Raw genomic sequence first — 19,624 nt, 5'->3', positions numbered from 1 at the left:
TCAAGATTAAAAAAATTGTCAATTTTTACTCACTTGGGTCACCATAACTATGTGTTCTTCTGCTAATAGAATAAGCTAAGCAAAAATGAATGTTTGAAAAATTCTTGAAATGGTAAAAAGTGAAGTACTAAGAAAAATCATTTCTGGATGTGCAAAAATTACTTGTCATTGGAGTTGTAGAAGAAAGATTGATATACAATTGAATCATACATATTATTGGTTAGTTTGAAATTAGAAATTTCACCCTAACTTAAAGATAAAAGTAAAGGAAGTGGGCTCACTAGATTTGAAATACGAAGAAAAATAGAAGTGATAGGAGTGGGCCCCGCGCGTGTATACAAACATGTGCATATATCTGATTAATGACAAAAGATCAGCGTTTAAGGGTTATAAAATATCAAAAATAAAAGGTTCAGGGGTAATAGGACCCCCGTGAGGTATTAGTGTGTAGTTGAAAATTGACTAATAGATTAGGGGTTCATTTGACCAGTTTCTCAATTATATAAGAAAACTAATTTTTCGTCCACAATTAAATGTGGAGCAAACTCAACTACCCCATGCTCAGGCCTAGATTCTAGAAGCGCTATATTTGAAACGTGAACAATGTTATATATATATACCCCAATCCATCAAAGGGCAATTTGGTAAACAACTAAAATCCTTATAACAGTTACCATTTTATCCTTGGAGCTACTTGGCAGCTACAAGGATTTTACCATTTTATCCTTGGAGCTAGCTGTTAGCTACATGGATATTTTAGATATTTAACATTTTCTTATGTGTTGCAACAACCTCTTGTCCATTATGAAGAAAAGATAGGCTTAATTTAATACATAAACATGTCATTTAATTTAAGGTTAGTTGGCATCTATGTCCTCCAATTTTAAATATGCAAAATAAATACAAACTTAAACTTGTATAAATTGAATAAATAAACATACACGTCCTACATAACATAATACACATAAAACGCTACAGAGGATGCAAATTGACCATGTAGGATACCACATAAGATGCATATATTTATTTATTCAATATTATATAAGTCAAAACTTTCCCTTCTATTTGAACCAAGAGAAGACAAAATAATGCAAGAATAAAACTGTTTGGGCAGCAAACAAATCAACCAAGCAAGAAAAATAAATCAACACACGAGACACCAAAGTTTAAGGTGGAAAACCTCTTCGGTGTGAAGAGTAAAAATCACAAGGCCAAAGCTTCACTATAATCAACAAGAGTTATAAAAGTGTCCTCCAAAATGGTCACCAACAAAGTGCCAAACAATGAGCAACACAACTACAAGATAGCACCAAAAACTAGAGAAATAAAAGAAGCAAAAACATCAAACCCGCAGCTACTGTTCACGAGCTAAAATCTGGAGCTACAAGACTCCAAATCACCCTCTCTCAGTTCCCAATCAAAGATTAAGTTGAAAAGAACAAGCTGTCCAAAAATCAGCTCAATCGGACAAGAAGCGAATAGGAAATCACGATTTGAAATTGACTGCTAGGGCTTGTACGAAAATCTGCACTTTCTCACTTTTCTCTGTATATGGCTGGTCTCAAACTCTTGTGATATATCAAAATAAGACCTAAAAGAAAGTCTTATGCTAGGGCTTGTGCGAAAATCTGCACTTTCTCACTTTTCTCTCTATATGGCTTCTCTCAATCTCCTGTGATATTCACTCAAATAAGACCTAAAAGAAAGTCTTACATATGCACCATAATAATGGGCTTATGGGCAAAAGTGGGCTAGTCAAATTTGGGCTAAATTTATCCACAAAGGAAAGGAAGAAAGACCCAAAACCTTGGACTTTTATTTAGGGCAAACTACATAAATCCCACTAGTTTAAGTTTTAATTACTAAGATTCCCATTAGTTTCAAATATTACTTCCTCTATCATATTTCATGCTTATTAGGATACATGAGTATGAATCCGCGAGATACATGTATCTGTCGAATTTTAAAATTGAGATACATATTTTATTTGTTTAAAGTAATTAGTTGTAACTGATTTCCTAAATTAGAGCAGTAATTGAGATACAAGTATCTACCATATTTCGTGCTTAGGATACATGATTCTGAATCTGGGAGATACATGCGCCTGCCGAATTTTAAAATTGAGATACATATTTTATTTGTTTAAAGTAATTAGTTGTAACTGATTTCCTAAATTAGAGCAGTAATTGAGATACAAGTATCTACCATATTTCGTGCTTAGGATACATGATTCTGAATCTGGGAGATACATGCGCCTGCCGAATTTTAAAATTGAGATACATATTTTATTTGTTTAAATTAATTAGTTGTAACTTATTTCCTTAATCAACGGAGTAATTGAGAGACATGTATCATTACTCGCGAGATACATGATGAATAGTCAACCATTTTAATTGGATCGTTCCTAAACTTAGTTCTACTCTCCGCTCGAATGTTGGAAGATGAATAGTCAGAACCTGCAACCATTGCAACATTGTTAACGAAAACATACAAATAAAAATGAAAGTCAATATTAATCAGCCATTAAAATAGTATGAAGAACTAACAAATTCAACCAATGAAAAAAAATACCTAAAATTTGAACTTTGAAACTACTACATCTGTGAATTAGATACATGAAAATGGTGTCAAACAAAAATACATCAACCGATTTTTTTTTTACTTTACCTCTATATATAATGCTGCTTATGTAAAGTTGGGTATGAAATTTTTACATCCAAAATATGCAGACCATAGATTGAGAAGAAGGGGTAATGGAAGATGAAGGATAATAACGTGTAGGTGTGGGTAAAGATACAAAGGAGACGTGTGACTGGGAGGGAAACGGTGGAGTTGGAAAGAGAAAAATTGATTTGAATTGTAAAAAGTCCCAATAATTAAGGAAGTATAATGTTAGGATAATTATTAATTACCACTTTTAATGGGATTGTGTATCTGATTATATTTTTTAAAAGATACGGTATATTTATTTAAAAATGGTATTATAAGTAATATTTTAAAACTAGTGAGAATATATGTATTTATGGTATGAAAGTATGTATATATAGGTAGTTTTTCCTTTTATTTATCCACATAGGAAGGGAAAAAGGCCCAAAACCCAACATAAGCGTTTATTTGTGCCAAAATTGTAAAATTTAAATACAAATTAAAGCTAAGCTAAATAACATCTTTATTTATCGATTTAATTTTTGTAAAATATTTTGCTGAAAAAAAAATCAATTAATCATTGAAAAGAAGAATATTGGTTTTCCTCATTTATAATTAGCCAAAGTCATTTTCTTTTCAGAGCACATATTTATATTTATTTTAAATCCTTATTCTTTAGCCTTCAAAATATATATCACTTAACATACTATTCTTATACTTTATCTCTTAATTTTTTAAACAGAATAAATAAAGTTGTTTAATTTATTGGACAAATAAAGATAAAAAATAGATTTATGTAAAATATTAAGTTCATTTGAACCCGTGCATACTTCATCCCCCGCCTTTTGAAGTCAACCAGCTAATTAATTAAAAATACTCAATTAATCTCATTAAACTAATTAACAATTGACTTTTTTTTCCTGTTTCCCGCCTAGTGTTTGGAGCCTACATAGGAACCCCGACTAAACTAGGATCGCGCATTGGATCACCCATTTTGGGGTAACGCTGCCATTAGGATTGTTTCCACACCCAGAGCTCAAATTCGAAACCTCTGATTAATTGTAAATCAATTGACTTAAACATTAACAATTAAGTTTGTCCCAACCTAGCGTGCACCACTTACCACTGTAGAAATTAAATCAGGGTGATTGATGAAACATATAGGTGCCTTATAATATAATCTTCTTCCTTAATTTAATAATCATAAATATATCCAACAATAATAATTACGAGGATGCATGCATGCTGAATCACAATGAAAAGAATAATTAAACAAATTAATCTAATTAACCTCCTTACTTAAGAGGTCTACAAGCCAATAGAGTAAACGAGTAAACATAATCCTAAGTTTTACTCATGATGACACCATTTTGTCATCTTTTTGAAGACTCAAAACTTGTTTAATTTTTAATTCTTTGGAGACAATAAAACACACCAATTGATTTCAAAGACATAGTTAGCTTGCCACTAATATATTCACTTATATCGGCATCAACCCTACTTATAATTAATTAAGATAACACTAGCTAATTAAAAGTTACTATTGTGTATGGTATGGAGGAAAATGTTAGGAAAATAAGTTCATGAGGAAAATGACTTTTCTAATGGAAGTAGGGAAAACACGCACCCACCCAATCCCCCCAACCCTCCCGTTGACCATCCTACCCCACGCAACCCCGGAACTACCACTCTCTATTTCATATTATCTTCATAATATTTTGCTAGATGACATATATATACCTCAAACACTAGAAAACAAGTAAGAAACCCATCTGCTTTACAAGAAAAAATCATTTTACATAAAACATATATATTCATAAATTCTACCAAACACTTGTGTCGTTTTGGTTCGGCCAAATTTTCAGTATAAAACTTACTTCTTACATAAATGTTAACATGGATGTATATAATATAAAATTGGACTAAGATTATGTGTGTGTTTGATTCGAAAGGAAAAATATTTTTTTTAAATATTTTAATTAATTAGATATAAAGAAAATTCGTACCAAACAAACCCAATTAATGATCACATTAGACAAAAAGTTTATTAATTTTTATATATTTATTTTATTATATTGATAAAAGGAGGAGGTGGGTCCGAAATGATAAAGTCATGTTATACGTTTAAAGAGCAAGGAAATATAGAAAGCATATTCCTTCATTCTTTGGCTGTATATGTTTACACGTTCATCACATTTTAATTCAACATAAATAGTCATAATATATGATTTATATAATATTGATTAGAAAATAAATAAATAATAAATTTCATCGATTAATTGCGTAAAATCTAATAAATCAAAGAGGTGTAAATTGTAATGAATGATTGATTACGAAAAAATTAATGGCATTGGTCTCTTGCCTAGTCAAGTATCAACTATCAAAATATATATTTATGTCCCCTGACCCCTACCAAGCAAGACTTTTTATTTTTATAAACGGAAAGCGAAACAATATGCTCTTTCTAATTCATATTAAGTAAGTCATTGGATTATGACATATTAAAACTATTTAAGGATATAAATTAAAAATATTATTTTTTACTATTTTTCTTTTGATTGTTCTCAAACTATTCTCTTTAAAAAATGTTAAGTAATTGAAAATCTTATTAAATGAAGGATAGATATAAAAAAAAAAACAATCCAATTATTCTTTTTGAATTTCGAATTATATAAAAACTCAATACTCTTTTTAGCTCAATTTATGTGACATTTTTCATTTTTTAAGAATCAAACGGTTCAAGTTTGATCAGAAAGTTGTGCGTGGAATCTTTAATTTTTTTAACGAAATTTATATATTTTTAAACTACGTAAAAAATATTATAAGTCACAATAATTAACAATTTAAAAGATATATAAAAGATTTCTGAACAAAGAAATTTGAAAAGTATCATATAAATTGAAACAAAGAAAGAAGAATTAAGGGGCAATTATAGTAACTATTTATATTTATTTTATATCACATGGGTTAAGAGTACGTACCTCCATTTCAAATATATAGCTCGATATATTTTTTTAATATATGTTTCTTCTTTATAATTATTTGCACCTCTTTCTGGTCTATGTTAAATGAATTATTGAGATTTTTTCATAATATAAATTAAGTGAATTATTTAAAGTTGAAGTGAATTGTTGAATTTATATATATATTCACTTCATTTAATTGGGTTTTTTAATTACCTTTTTTTTTTAAGAAAATAGTTTGGAAATAATTAATATGGTAATAATAGAAAGTAACAATTTTTAATGTTAAGTGTGTCATATCTTAATAATAGATAATTCACTTAATATGAAGTAGAAAGAATATTATATTTTTCACCTAATTCAAAAAAATTGACAGCTTTCTAAATTTTATAAAAATGCAACTTTTTTTTCTTTATCTTATTTGATGAATAGATAGGAAGATGGAAAAAGACTATGACTGTGCTTAGCATTATGAAAGCCCACATGTCTGATCGACACGTCATTTTCTATCCATTGATTTTTATTAAAATTGAGATAATACCTCTAATATAATTTTTTATAATCATACAAACATTTAGCTTTTTTTATTTTATTTTAAATTACAAGTTTCAATAAAATTACAAATAAATATTACTCTATGATTTTCGTAAAATTATAATTTTCAAAACTCTTTCATGTTTTCATTTCTTAAGCTACGTACTTATTCAAACTTTGCACTACAACAAATAAAAGATTTCTGCGGCAATTATAATATAATTATTGTTATATTATATTTAACGATAATAATGTAATATGATTATTTATAATCAACATTCTGGATAAAATGACATTAACTCAATTACTACTAAATATGTTTATGACAGTATATTTTTTTTTATTACCACTAGATATCTCTTTTTACTTATTACGACATGCATAATAAAAATCGAGGGAGTAATGTATTTATGTTTGATACCATTTTAGTTGTTTTTAAAAATAAAATTTAGCATATTAATTACGATGTTTGATTATTATTTTACAATCTCACATAACAAAAATATGTTTAAATTATGAAAATCATTTATATATTATTATACTAAATAAAAAATGAAATAACCAAATCTCACGTAACTCTAACTAACAATCAAAGGACTTATTAACTTATAATAACTTATATATGTGGTTTCAATTTATTCATCATGAGCCATAACATGCAAGGTCAATCAATCTTAAATGGGCACCAAATAAATGTAATTAAATACCACATGTATATAAAGTGAATGAACTTATATGAGTGGTTGCTCCATAGATTTTAATAGTCTTGTCAATTCCCAATCAAGGCAAGAAATTAAACTTGTTACTAAATGGAAAAGGGTTTGGACTATTGTGCAAATAAAAACATCGAATGGTGCTAGTATAGGACCATTTCACATGTATTTTGTCACACATTTCCACTTGAACCAAAGTTCTTTTGTGTAGTTATTATGTAATCTCGTACGAGTATATTGAATAGATATATTGTATATACTAAGTAAGAGTCTTATTATTTCTTCTTCTTTTAGGGGCATCACTCTTTTGCCCTTCAAATATAGAGAAATTTATAATATTTTTCAAAATTTTAATTTGGAAGAAGACATAATATTCCTAAATAGATGGAATAAGTCGTATATCGTTTGATTATTCTATATGAACGTTAGATTTTGTTTGGCCAATAGGTTAAAATCAGTTTATTTTGAAAAGTGATTCTTATTATATATATATATATATATATTTTATTTTATTTTTAAAAAGTGTTCTGAAAGAATAACAATTTATGTTTTAGTTTAATATTTAAGAAGTATTTATGTTAGTAGTTTGCGAAGTGTTTTAAATGTCATATTACGAGAGAAGAAGCTAATACAAATTAATGCGGATGCGGTGAAGATGTTTTTTTTTTATATATATAGGTAATCTTGATTTAAGAAAAACACTTCTTGGATAAACTACTCTTTCTTTAACAAATTCCGAAAATACTTTTTGTTACTATTCAAATAGATTTATTTTTTTATTAAAAATTTCATCAAACACCTTTATTTCTAAAATATTACTCCTAGTACTTTTGACAATATGAAAGCTTGATCAAATGCGCTATTAGTAAAAGTGTAACACTTGCATCCAAAATTTTCAAAAGTATACAAGATCAATTAATCATATGCAGGATAAGCCAGTGAATTTGAACAATTCCTCCTCTTTTCCTTTTAGATTAGTAAGGATAGAAGGATTAACTTGGATGAAATCACACTTCACATAATCTTTAGCGATACTTAATTAACGTCAATCGCCTAATTATCGCTAAATTGTGTCTTTTAACAGTAATTAACACTCTTTGTAAATTTCTCTAAAGTCTATAACGACATTGGATCCAATAATAATTAATTAATACGATTAGAAGCTTTAGTACACTTTGTTAATGTGCATATTTACGGCCGTTAAAAGTTGTTTTTATTATAGTATCACCTAAATGGGTTGTGGTAAGCTAGTTATGATCACTCTATCCTTAATTAGAGATTTCGAGTTCAAGCAACTAGAAATGAAAAAAATTATATTTGAAGCATCATCTTTAGAATTAAGCCCTGCAATGCGCGATCTGTAGTCCAATGCGGATAGCCTATGCAAATTACCTTGATAAAATCACGAAAGGGCAATCAAATCATGGAAAAAAGAAAGTACCCCACTTTTGTGGTGAGCTTAAAATTGTGTTGATCAGGTACACAATTATTATAAGCTTCACTAACTCAAATAAACACCACCTAATTATTACACACTCTTCTTGAGAATTCCCCACACACAAAAAAAAATCTTTACTTAAAAGAGTCAAAAAGCTAGCAATCTCTACTTGATAAAGGAGGGGCCTCTCCATTTGTCTTCCACTTCTCTCTGCCTTTCGCTTTGTAACCAAAATTCAACAGAAATGTCTAAACAAACATACAGAATCTGTTGTTTCCAAAGGAAATTCAAGTTGAAAGAAGCTGAAGCACCTGATGAGATCAAAGACTTGTTTGAAAGATTTTCAGAAAATGGCATCATGACAGCAGAACATTTATGCAAATTCTTGAAAGATGTGCAAGGTGAAGAAAATGTTACAAAAGAAGAAGCTGAAACTGTGATGGAATCTGCACTCAAACTTGTTCATGAACATCTTAATATTGTTTTCCATAGAAAAGGTCTCAATCTTGAAGGATTTTTTCGATATCTCTTCAGTGATCTTAATGTTTCTATCTCCACAGACAAAAAGGTACTCTTTAACTTGTTGTTTCTCAGGATATATTTGTGTTGCAGAAATCTCAAAGACATTTTATATTAGTTGTTGTTCTCTTTGGTATCAAGCCAAAAAACAGACTTTGATTTGTTGAGTACTAATAGTGCTATATCATATAATATAAAACATACTGCAGATTAAAAGGCCTCTTATTAAAATTTGACTTTACCTCACCGACTTTCATATAGATATGAAAGTTGCACTTGCTGTTTCCTATCTTGTAGAAACTGTTTCAGAGCAGTACAAAAAAGAGTAGCAAATCTAGCAATTGGTTATTGGGAAGAGATTGTGATCTTTCTATTATTCTTGTAATTTTGTCTTACTAAGATGTTCATAAATAATTCTAGTTTTTTTTTTTGTTGCATTTCAGGTTCACCATGACATGACTGCTCCATTGTCTCACTATTTCATTTACACCAGTCACAATACCTATCTCACTGGGAATCAACTCAATAGTGATTGCAGCGACGTGCCTATAATCAAGGCACTCCAACAAGGCGTACGAGTGATTGAATTAGACATGTGGCCAAATTCATCGAAAGACAATGTGGATATCCTTCACGGAGGGTATATAATGCTATACTTTCCTCTCTCATAGTGCAAACTTAGAGTTAGAGTGTACATTAGTTTCTCATATGCTTAAGGAGTGTTCATTGTTCAATAATATGTTAAAAGAAGAAGGGTTGTTAGAGGAGATAGTCGCACAAATTCCATTGTCGGAAATAATCTCCACGTGCTTAGATCTGCACGTGAAGGGGTGTGTTGACGATATAATTAAGTATATACAAGTATGCTCTTTCTGACTGCTTAAACGTTTAGATGAGATGATCATATAATTCAGCAGGTTGCAGTTGAACAGTACCTAAGGAATAGCCTTAACGCATTTTTTCTCTTTCTGACTCCATCTATTATCGTCACATTTTGAAAATGCAGGACACTAACACCTCCGGTGGAACTTATCCAATGTTTGAAATCAATCAAGGAACATGCATTTGTGGCATCTGAATATCCTGTAATTATAACTCTAGAAGACCACCTCACCCCTGATCTTCAGGCTAAAGCAGCTGAGGTAAGCATATTCCTACTATCGAGCATTGGAAACATGTCTCATGATTCGATGTTTTGTTGTGTGACTAACCGTGATTAAGTTCATCTCTAGATGGTCACTCAAGTATTTGGAGATATACTGTTCACCTGTGGGGCAGAATGCTTGTCAGAATTCCCGTCTCCAGAATCTTTGAAGGGGCGGATTATCATCTCAACTAAACCGCCAAAAGAATATCTTGAAAGTAAGAAACCAAGTGAGAAAGATGATGGTTCTCAGAAGGGGAAGAAATCATCAGAGGAGAAAGCATGGGGAGCAGAAATTTCTGATCTTTCACAAAAAATGATAGCTTATTCTGAGGTGATCATCATAAGAGTTATTTTTGTATAAAAATCGTAAGTAAAGAAAATTGAGCCCTTGGTAGACTTGCCTGTTTTAGACTAAAATTAGACGACTTTGCAGAATAAAGACAATGGAGAATGTCAAGACGATGAAGCTGATTCTCATCATGAGAACCCCAATATACAGCAGAATATAGCTCCTGAGTATAAACACTTGATTGCTATCCAAGCAGGAAAATCAAAAGGTCCAACAAGTGAGTGGCTAACCGTGGATCCTATTAAGGTGAAACGTATTAGCTTAAATGAAGAAAAGCTCATAAATGTTGCCCTCAATCATGGGAAAGATTTAATCAGGTAAACGCAAAATCACAATGCGATCTGTTCTTTTGTCAACGTTATAATATGCTATGCTTTTGTATAAAAAGGCAATATCAAACTACAGGTTAAGTATAATCAATATTTCAGAATGTTGGTGTCCTGATTCTGTTTTACTTTTGAAAGTTTGGTTGGACCAGAAATGGCTGAAGCCTAACTGTGCATTGTTGTTGTTTGTTTCAAGAAATGATACATTGTTTTCCTTTCTTGGAGCTGACTTATTTGTCTTTCAACATCTTGCACTGTCGAATTTCTCTGTAAAGGTTTACTCAGAGAAATTTGCTGAGAGTATATCCAAAAGGTATGCGAGTCGACTCTTCCAATTACAATCCACTAATGGGATGGATGCATGGAGCTCAGATGGTTGCATTCAACATGCAGGTTCCAACAAATTTCTTTGCTCTTTTGTTCTCAATAGAGAATTCAAATTTTAGTGCTGCTAGTTTGTATTTTTGTGCCTGTACATTCCATTTAAAAAAGGCAAGTAAACGCTCCAACTTTGTGTATGCACATCTAAACACCTCAACTCATCTCTACCGTGTCAGTTGAACACTCTAACTTACAAAATGATCATCTACACACGTCCAAAATTTATGTCACATCAGCGTCAGGTATCCACGAGACACAATGGAGATGAGTTGGAGTGTTTGGTTGCCAGTTGAGACCAGGTTGAGGTGTCTAGATATGCATGCTCAAAGTTGAAGTGCTTACTTGTCAGCGTCAGGTATCATTTCTAATGTATAATGCAATTGTCATCTTGCACCAGGGACATGGAAGGCCTTTCTGGTTAATGCAAGGGATGTTCAGAGCAAATGGTGGCTGTGGTTATGTCAAGAAACCAGAGCTTCTCTTGAAGACTGATGCAAATAATGAGGTCCATGATCCTAAAAGGCTTTTATCAGTGAAAACTACACTGAAGGTGAATAGATCAAATTATATGAGATACGTGAATTCTCCGCACTTATAAAATATGTAATAAAATTTTGCAATGTTTTATTTTCAGGTGAAAGTATACATGGGAAAAGGCTGGCATTTGGACTTCAAACGTACACATTTTGATGCATATTCTCCACCAGACTTCTACGTCAAGGTTGTCCTAATATATATACATATGATTTTAAGTTTAAGATGGATTTGTTTCATTTTTCAAAATTCTGTTTCCGTGTAATGCAGATTGGTATTGCTGGAGTCGCTGCAGATTCAACAGTTAAGAAAACCAAGGCAATAGAGGACAACTGGATACCGATATGGAATGATGAATTTGAGTTCCCATTGACAGTTCCAGAGCTAGCATTGCTTCGCGTAGAAGTTCACGAATATGATATGTCAGAGATCGATGATTTTGGTGGACAAACTTGCATTCCTGTTTCAGAACTTAGAACAGGAATTCGAGCTGTGCCTATTTACAATGAAAAAGGAGAGAAATATCCTTCTGTTAAGCTACTTATGCGCTTTGAATTTGTAATATAATGTTACATGTATAGACTAGAAAACTGAACCTTCCATCGTAAACTCAGAATATGTACTGGAATTTAAATTACTTATCAACACAGACTATATCCTAAAGTTGTTCTTAAAGTGGCACAGTTTCAACTGCTTTGTCCGAAATCAGAACTATTCTTGTTATGAACGAGTGAGGCTTGTTTAGTTGGTGCTAGACGCCTCCATTTCCAAAGATTGATTGGGGCTTTGAGTCCCACGAGATATGTGGAGAATCACTGATGATCTCCCCAGGATAGAAGATAAAAGCTATGAGGCTCGGACTCTTATAATATGTTGTCACATACGTGTCAGGTCCTCTAGAAATGCACTTCTTTTGGAGGATCTGATACTCACCAGGCGGTACTTTCGGAGAGTTTGAGCATCATAGGATAAAAAACCACTCTAGGTATGAACTTGAAATTACACAACTTTTGCTTTTCTTGAGCAGGCATTACTTAATGCTCCATCCGTTTCACTTTGTCTATCTTACTTTTCGTTTTAATCCATTTCAAAAAGAACGTCTCTTTCTCTTTTGGCAACTCTTTAATTCCAACTTTCTACATGACATGTTTCAGAAAACAAAATTCAAGGTCATATTAATACATTCTACATATCTTTAATTTAAAACCACATAATACGAAAATCTTCCTTAATTTCTTAAACTCTGTGTCAAGTCAAAACCAGACAAACAAATTGAAACGGATTGAGTACGTAGTTACTTCAGGAAATGTATAAATGGATTGGGAGCACCAAACAATCTTGTGTTATTAAACAAAAGGAAGAAACACTTCAATTCACTTTAGCCTAAACCTTCAACTGGTGAATCAATTTACAATATGAGCTAAAGATAACAACACCATCATGGACAATTCTATCAACTTTCCTTCCCCACAGCTTGTAGTAGTATAAGCAATTGAAGGAAGTAATATGACACGCCTCCTATAGTGGCATATTGTAACTTTTCAGTCCCTTCTACTGCTGGAAAATCTCTATCTGCAGCGCGGTTAAATCCACCCGCTAACCATGCCAAATTCCTGTATTCTCCTTCATGTAACTTTGAAATAGCCATCAAAGACCTACAAATACACATTGGCAGAACATGTACCGTTCTATAGTTGAAACAATGGAGATATACCAACATTATATTGAAAATAAGCACGGAGTTCCAAGTTTCACAGATGAAACTCGGAAAATAAGATAAAAAAGTGATCAGTGAGCGTTATTTCTAAGAAAACACCAGCTTGATTAATTACATTACTAACCTTAGTCCTTCACCACAAGCCACAAGGACCTTAGCATTATCCTTATCAGGAATTTTCTGTTCAACTTGCTTAACAAATTCATCATTGATCATAGTGAAATTCTGTCCAGTCCACAGCCCAATATAACCAAAATGCACCCACTTTTTCAACAGAGTAATGGGGCTATTATCCATATCCTTCAAAAAGAGGGGCACATGTAATGAACCCGAAACACACGCCTTCTCTCTCTCCCATTCTGGCCTAATGTCGAGCAAAATATATCCTTCCCCTTCCATCGCTGTACCTGCGAGAGGCGAAGCCACGATCTCAAACATTCTGTTTTCTACAAATATTTATTTGATAATTTTTTAAATATAAATATACAGTTCGAGGAAAAGTAACTGAATTGGACGTTGTGTAGTAGTGTACCTGCTTCTTTGGGTAATATTGGGCGGACTTTACCGGACTGTATTAGCTGCTGTGCATTGGGGGAAACTGCACTGATTTTGAGAATTGTTGAGCGTTGATGAGGGATACTGGAAAATGATGGGAATTGGAGGTGTTTGTTGTACTTTAAAATGGAGGATTGTAGTTGAATTAATGCCATTTTTCTTATTTCTTGCTTGTTTGCTTTTGCAGTCCTGAATCTACGCCTTATCTGGAAGAATTTGTTTAGTTTGGACTTTACCTTATCATGTTTGATTTTTTTCTTTTATATATTCTATTCCCTCTAAATAAAAAACAGAGAGATCTATAAGACAATAATGACTATGAAGGGGAGGAATGTGACGTTTAACTTGGTCTCAACAACATATTTATGTTGTCTAATTTTTGAATGTGCAAAAGTAAGCCTTTAAACTTATATAGAGCTGAACAAGTTGAAACATGCATTCTGTTAGCGTTATTTGCGAAAGTATTCTAGGTGGCGTCCTAACGTAGGGCACATATGTTTACTTGTTTAATTTTATACAAATTTAAATGTCTATTTGAACACATTCAAAGTTAAATGACATATTTATATATTATACCGTTAATAATCTCACCTTCGCGTATAAAAGAACGTAATAGAAAACGATAAACAAATTCAATAATAAAAGTGCAAGTATATTTGGTTTGATGATAATAAAAAATAAAATAAAAAAATTTAACTAATTCACTAAAATTAACCAAAAATAATATATTTCAATTCTAATATTACTTCAATTGAGAAGACTCAGTCGTTGCACATATTTTTTTATATTCTACTATATATATATTTTTTATATTATAAAAGAGAGTTTAGGCCCAAATATAATATATAATATTCTTGTGGGACTTTTAAAAGGAAGTTTCTTCAATACTATTTATTATATAGTAGAACTTGGGCATAAACTCCCTTTTAAAAGTCTCAATCTTGAATATTATATATTATACTTGGGCATAAACTTCCTTTTAAAAGTCCCAATCTTGAACATAAACTCCCTTTTAAAAGTTTCAATCTTGAATATTATATATTATACTGGGGCATAAACTCCCTTCTAAAATAATATATATATATATATGTCACAAATGGAAAAGTCTCAATCAAGGAAGCAACATATATCATTTACAAATTACTTAAAAAACATTAAAATTACAATAATTACCAATTTAAAATATTTAAAAGCTATATAATAAAATAGGTTGACTCTCAGAATTCTATCAGGCTCACATATATTGGGACAGAAAAAATAACACATATCATTTTAAATTTACCGAAAAAGTATTATAAATAATAATAATTAACAACTTAAAATATCTGAAAGACATTTTAAAAGGGTTAATTTTGTAATTTTATCTATATTACATAAATTAGGACAAAGTGACCAGTAATGTATGTTATTTGAAAGTTACATAAAAATATTATAAATCACAATAATTAATAACTTAAAATATATATTTTTTTTTAAATCTATCGTAAAAATACTATAAATCATGATAATTGACAACATAAAATATGTTTTGAAAAAAATACAAAAAATTCCACTGATTCTTGAAGTGAATCTATCGTAAAAATACTATAAATCATGATAATTGACAACATAAAATATGTTTTGAAAAAAATACAAAAAATTCCACTGATTCTTGAAGTGAATCTATCGTAAAAATACTATAAATCATGATAATTGACAACATAAAATATGTTTTGAAAAAAATACAAAAAATTCCACTGATTCTTGAAGTGAATCTATCGTAAAAATACTATAAATCATGATAATTGACAACATAAAATATGTTTTGAAAAAAATACAAAAAATTCCACTGATTCTTGAAGTGAATCTATCGTAAAAATACTATAAATCATGATAATTGACAACATAAAATATTTCAAAAATGTTGTATGTGGGTAGTCTTATTATGCCTTAAATAGCGTAAAAAAAAGTACAGGTTTGTGATAAAAAAAACTTATTCCTTTATCCACGCAAACAATCGCTTCAAAAACTCGGTTATTATCCCAAAAACATACCATTTATATTATTGGGCCCGTGCATAGCACAGGCAACATTATCTAGTATCTATATAAAGGAGAATCTTAGACATGCTTATGTGACATGCTTCTAAGAGCTAGAAAACTATTTATTTATTTATTTTGTGTTTTTTAGCCATTTTTTAAATTTTAAAATACAAAAAATTCACCTAAATATTAAAGATAGTCACATTTAATTCTTTCTTTATCAAGAGTCATATTTAATTTATTTTATCATTAATGCTATTATTTTTATTCTTTAATATTTCTCATTTTCTTCTTTTACTATTTTAATTTCTTCCCTAATGATATTTATATCATTTCATTAAATCACTTTTTCCCCTTTTTGGTTCTTTTTATATTTTATTTCTATATAATATAAAGTTTTTTTTTGAAAAAAAAATTACGATTTTGTAACCCAAATATCATCATTTATGACATTTATAACATTTCCCTAAGTCACTTCTCGTCCTTTATTTATTCTTTTTTTTTTTATTTATTCAATTCAAGAAATTTATATCTCTATTTAGTATAAAGGTCTTTCTTTTATCTTTTTTATTTATGTTTTTCCTTCTTTATTTACTTTTAAAGTTTCACCTCCATAACTTATATCTATTAAACTTCTATTCTTAATAATATAATTAATTTCATGACTTTTAATTTTTCATATTCATAACCCCCAACTATTAAATTATAAAATTTAAGATACTTTATGATATTTCTCCATTTTTGTCAATATAAATTCACAAGTTTTTTGTTTCATGAAATTTCAACTCAAGATTATTTTTTATATTTCATTGTTTTTTTGTAGTATTATTCTATTATCAAATCCATGTGTTAACTTGACACGATGAAGAAGACTCTTGAATGTTGATTAATTTGACAAAAAAGGTGTCGGTCAAGAGCTCAAAAAAGTGGGCACTTATTTTGTATTCTTATTTTTATCTATTTTCTTATGATAAGATTCTAAGGAAGATGTATGTGTGTGTATGTTTGTGTTTTTTTCCATGTAACTTCTTTAGTTTGAATTTGTATAATTTTTCATTATTGCAAGAAGTTTGTATTTTTGTTTAGATGTAAATTAGTTATTGTAACGTTTTGTGTAATAATACTAACTACTAACCAATGTTCAACAATATTATAGTACAAAAAATTATTTATGTTTTCTTAAAGATTCCTCTATTTTTTCCATATAAAATCATAATTTTTTATTTCATGAAACTCCTACTCAAGATTATCCTTTTTATTTCATATTTGAAGTCATGTTTAGTCAGAGGGAATATTGACAAGAGCTCAAAAATTGTGCATTGATTCATTAATATATTTTTTTAAAATTATTTTCTTATGATTAAGGTCCTAATAAAGGTATGTGCATTGTGTTCTTTCATCATTATTGTAACTTTGTCTTATGCTAATTACTATCAAGGTTCAAACATTATTATTGATAGATTAGAAAAATTAAATATATATCAAATGTTGAAATATGACTTTTTTTATGATATGTTTTTTACAGTACAAAGAACCATTTATGTTTCTTATGATTATCATTCTAAGAAAGATGTGTTTTTGTTATTATAAGAAATTACTATTAAGTAGAATAGAAGAAGGAAAAGAGAAAAAGAAGAAAAAAAATATGAATATTTATTTAGACAATGATGAAAAATAAGAGGAAAAATAACAACAATGAGTTGAATAAAATCAACACCTCTCTTTGGCCAAAAATCCTATTTGTTTATTTATTTATTTTCACTATAATTCTCTTTATTATTATTGTTGTTATCATAAAAAGAATTGTGTTAATGACTATTTCTGTATTTATTTTTATTCTTTATTGTAAAAACCTGAATGTCTATAAATAAAGATATTGTAAGAATTTTTATAAATGATCACACTAGAGTTTGAAAAATTGTGCATTAATTTCATTTTTTTTTCTTTTTCTTAATAATTAAGATTATAAGAATGATATTGCATTATTTATTTATTTATATTCTCTCCACGATTTTCTTTGTTTTATATTTTATACAAAAAATTTTATTATTGTAAGTTTATAATTTTTTTGGTCCAAAAGAACAACTTATGATTTTGTTGGAAGCCATATAACTACTGACCAAACATTTCTCTTTGTAAAATCACTTATACATCGGTATATATATAATATATATGCACATATTATAAATATTTCTTCAATCAATATCATATTTTAATAAAATTATTGACATCTTATCATCTTTTAACCGCTTATGATTTTGTTGTAAGTTTATAATTTTTTTGGTCCAAAACAACAACTTAGGATTTTGTTGGAAGTCATATAATTACTGACCAGACATTGAGATATATATAATATATATATGCATATATTATAAATATTTCTTTTATCAATATCATATTTTAATAAAATTATTAACATCTTATCATTTTTTTAACCGTGCGAAGTGAGGATAAGTTTCCTAGTTGTTAATAATTTAAAGTTTCAAGTTCAATTGTTGAAAATAAGATAATCTTTTGATTAAAAAAGACGTTTTATCCCTAAGTGCAAATTTTCAGTGCAAATCCAAAATAACGGTCAATAAAACTTATGTAACTTTGGTTCGAACTAGGTATCATTTAATTTGGACAGATAATTTATCAAAAATCTAATTTGGACAACTTTTAGATTATTTATCTTTTATTTAAGTCATTACCATAGTTTACATGTGTCACACCCCTTTTCGCGCACGACGGTAAGAGTTTTTCCAATTTAAGTGACAGTATTGATTTAAAGATTGTTTCATTTGTTTCAGATTCGCCACTTGGAATTGAGTTGTGGTGTTCCAAGTCACCTTTTTGTTTAATCCCTAATCAGAAGGAAATGACTCTTTATTTGGTCTGCGAACCAGAAATTCGGATACGGAATTTTGTTGACCGAGGGGAAGGTATTAGGCATCCCTCGAGTCCCGTGGTTCTAGCACGGTCGCTTTTATTGACTTATACTTATTTTAACTATTTTTTAGATTTATTTTTTGTAGGCCATGATTTACTTATTTTTATTGTTGAATTTTTATTAGTCTGAACCTAGATGCGTAACCGCATTCTTGGTCTTGACATTTAGAGGCATAACTGTCTTTTCCTCTCGAGTACCTCACACCTAATAATTCATATTTACACCTCTTGATTTGAATTAACGAAAGTTTAATTATTAAAATAATTTGGCTAAGGTGCGTAACTGCATCCTTGAATTTGGCCAAGGTGCGTAACCGCATCCTTGAGTTTCTTAAGTATCTCAAAAAGATGTAAAACCGCATTCTTAATTGAGATGAAATTTAATTATTATTGTTACATGAACTAACAAATATTAAAAAAATATATATTTTCTAATACATAATGAGTTATTCTTATAATAGTTGTCAATATACTACATTAAAAATATTTCCTTAAATATTAGAATAAATAGTTTCAACATTCTAAAGATCTTCATTGTTTAGTGATTTGTAAGATTTAAACAATTATATTTCAACATTATAATATCAAAATTAAACACACATAAATTTCGAGCAATTTCATAATATTGGAATCAAGTCTTATATAATCATGAAATAAAACTATACTATGAACATTTATTACGTAGGAAACATCCTTATTCTTAAGGAGTTGGACATATACAATAAACACTAAGTCAATAAACACTAGTACCCTATTTAGATAATTATTTTTTATGAACAAATTCACTATTAAAACAAAACCAAATTAAATCAATATAGTATACCATTGTGCCCAGCAAAATAACATAAGT

The 19,624-nt window shown here is 29.6% G+C and overlaps 2 protein-coding genes across 2 annotated transcripts; one reads left to right on the top strand and one right to left on the bottom strand.

Annotated features, from left to right (window-relative positions):
* Positions 1-8,486: 8,486 nt before the first annotated feature.
* Positions 8,487-12,252, top strand: PLC1 (phosphoinositide phospholipase C 2-like). Its single transcript, NM_001288369.1, is given in 9 exon segments — positions 8,487-8,862; positions 9,257-9,453; positions 9,820-9,955; positions 10,046-10,291; positions 10,394-10,626; positions 10,911-11,028; positions 11,414-11,566; positions 11,651-11,737; positions 11,821-12,252. Coding segments are annotated over 9 exon segments (1,791 nt in total). The 5' UTR covers positions 8,487-8,538; the 3' UTR covers positions 12,118-12,252.
* A 623-nt stretch (positions 12,253-12,875) lies between these two features.
* LOC102583412 (rhodanese-like domain-containing protein 10) lies at positions 12,876-14,103 on the bottom strand. Its single transcript, XM_006349392.2, has 3 exons — positions 13,800-14,103; positions 13,392-13,674; positions 12,876-13,205 (listed from the first exon to the last, which is right to left on the bottom strand). The coding sequence occupies exons 1-3, from the start codon at positions 13,975-13,977 to the stop codon at positions 13,004-13,006; spliced, it is 663 nt and encodes a 220-aa protein (XP_006349454.1). The 5' UTR covers positions 13,978-14,103; the 3' UTR covers positions 12,876-13,003.
* Between the last annotated feature and the right edge of the window lie 5,521 nt (positions 14,104-19,624).

This window comes from Solanum tuberosum, unplaced genomic scaffold (assembly GCF_000226075.1).
Source record: "Solanum tuberosum cultivar DM 1-3 516 R44 unplaced genomic scaffold, SolTub_3.0 scf00106, whole genome shotgun sequence".
Taxonomy (NCBI): Eukaryota; Viridiplantae; Streptophyta; class Magnoliopsida; order Solanales; family Solanaceae; genus Solanum; species Solanum tuberosum.
The sequence above is the reverse complement of the archived record's forward strand: the minus strand, read 5'-3'. Positions and strand labels throughout refer to the sequence as shown.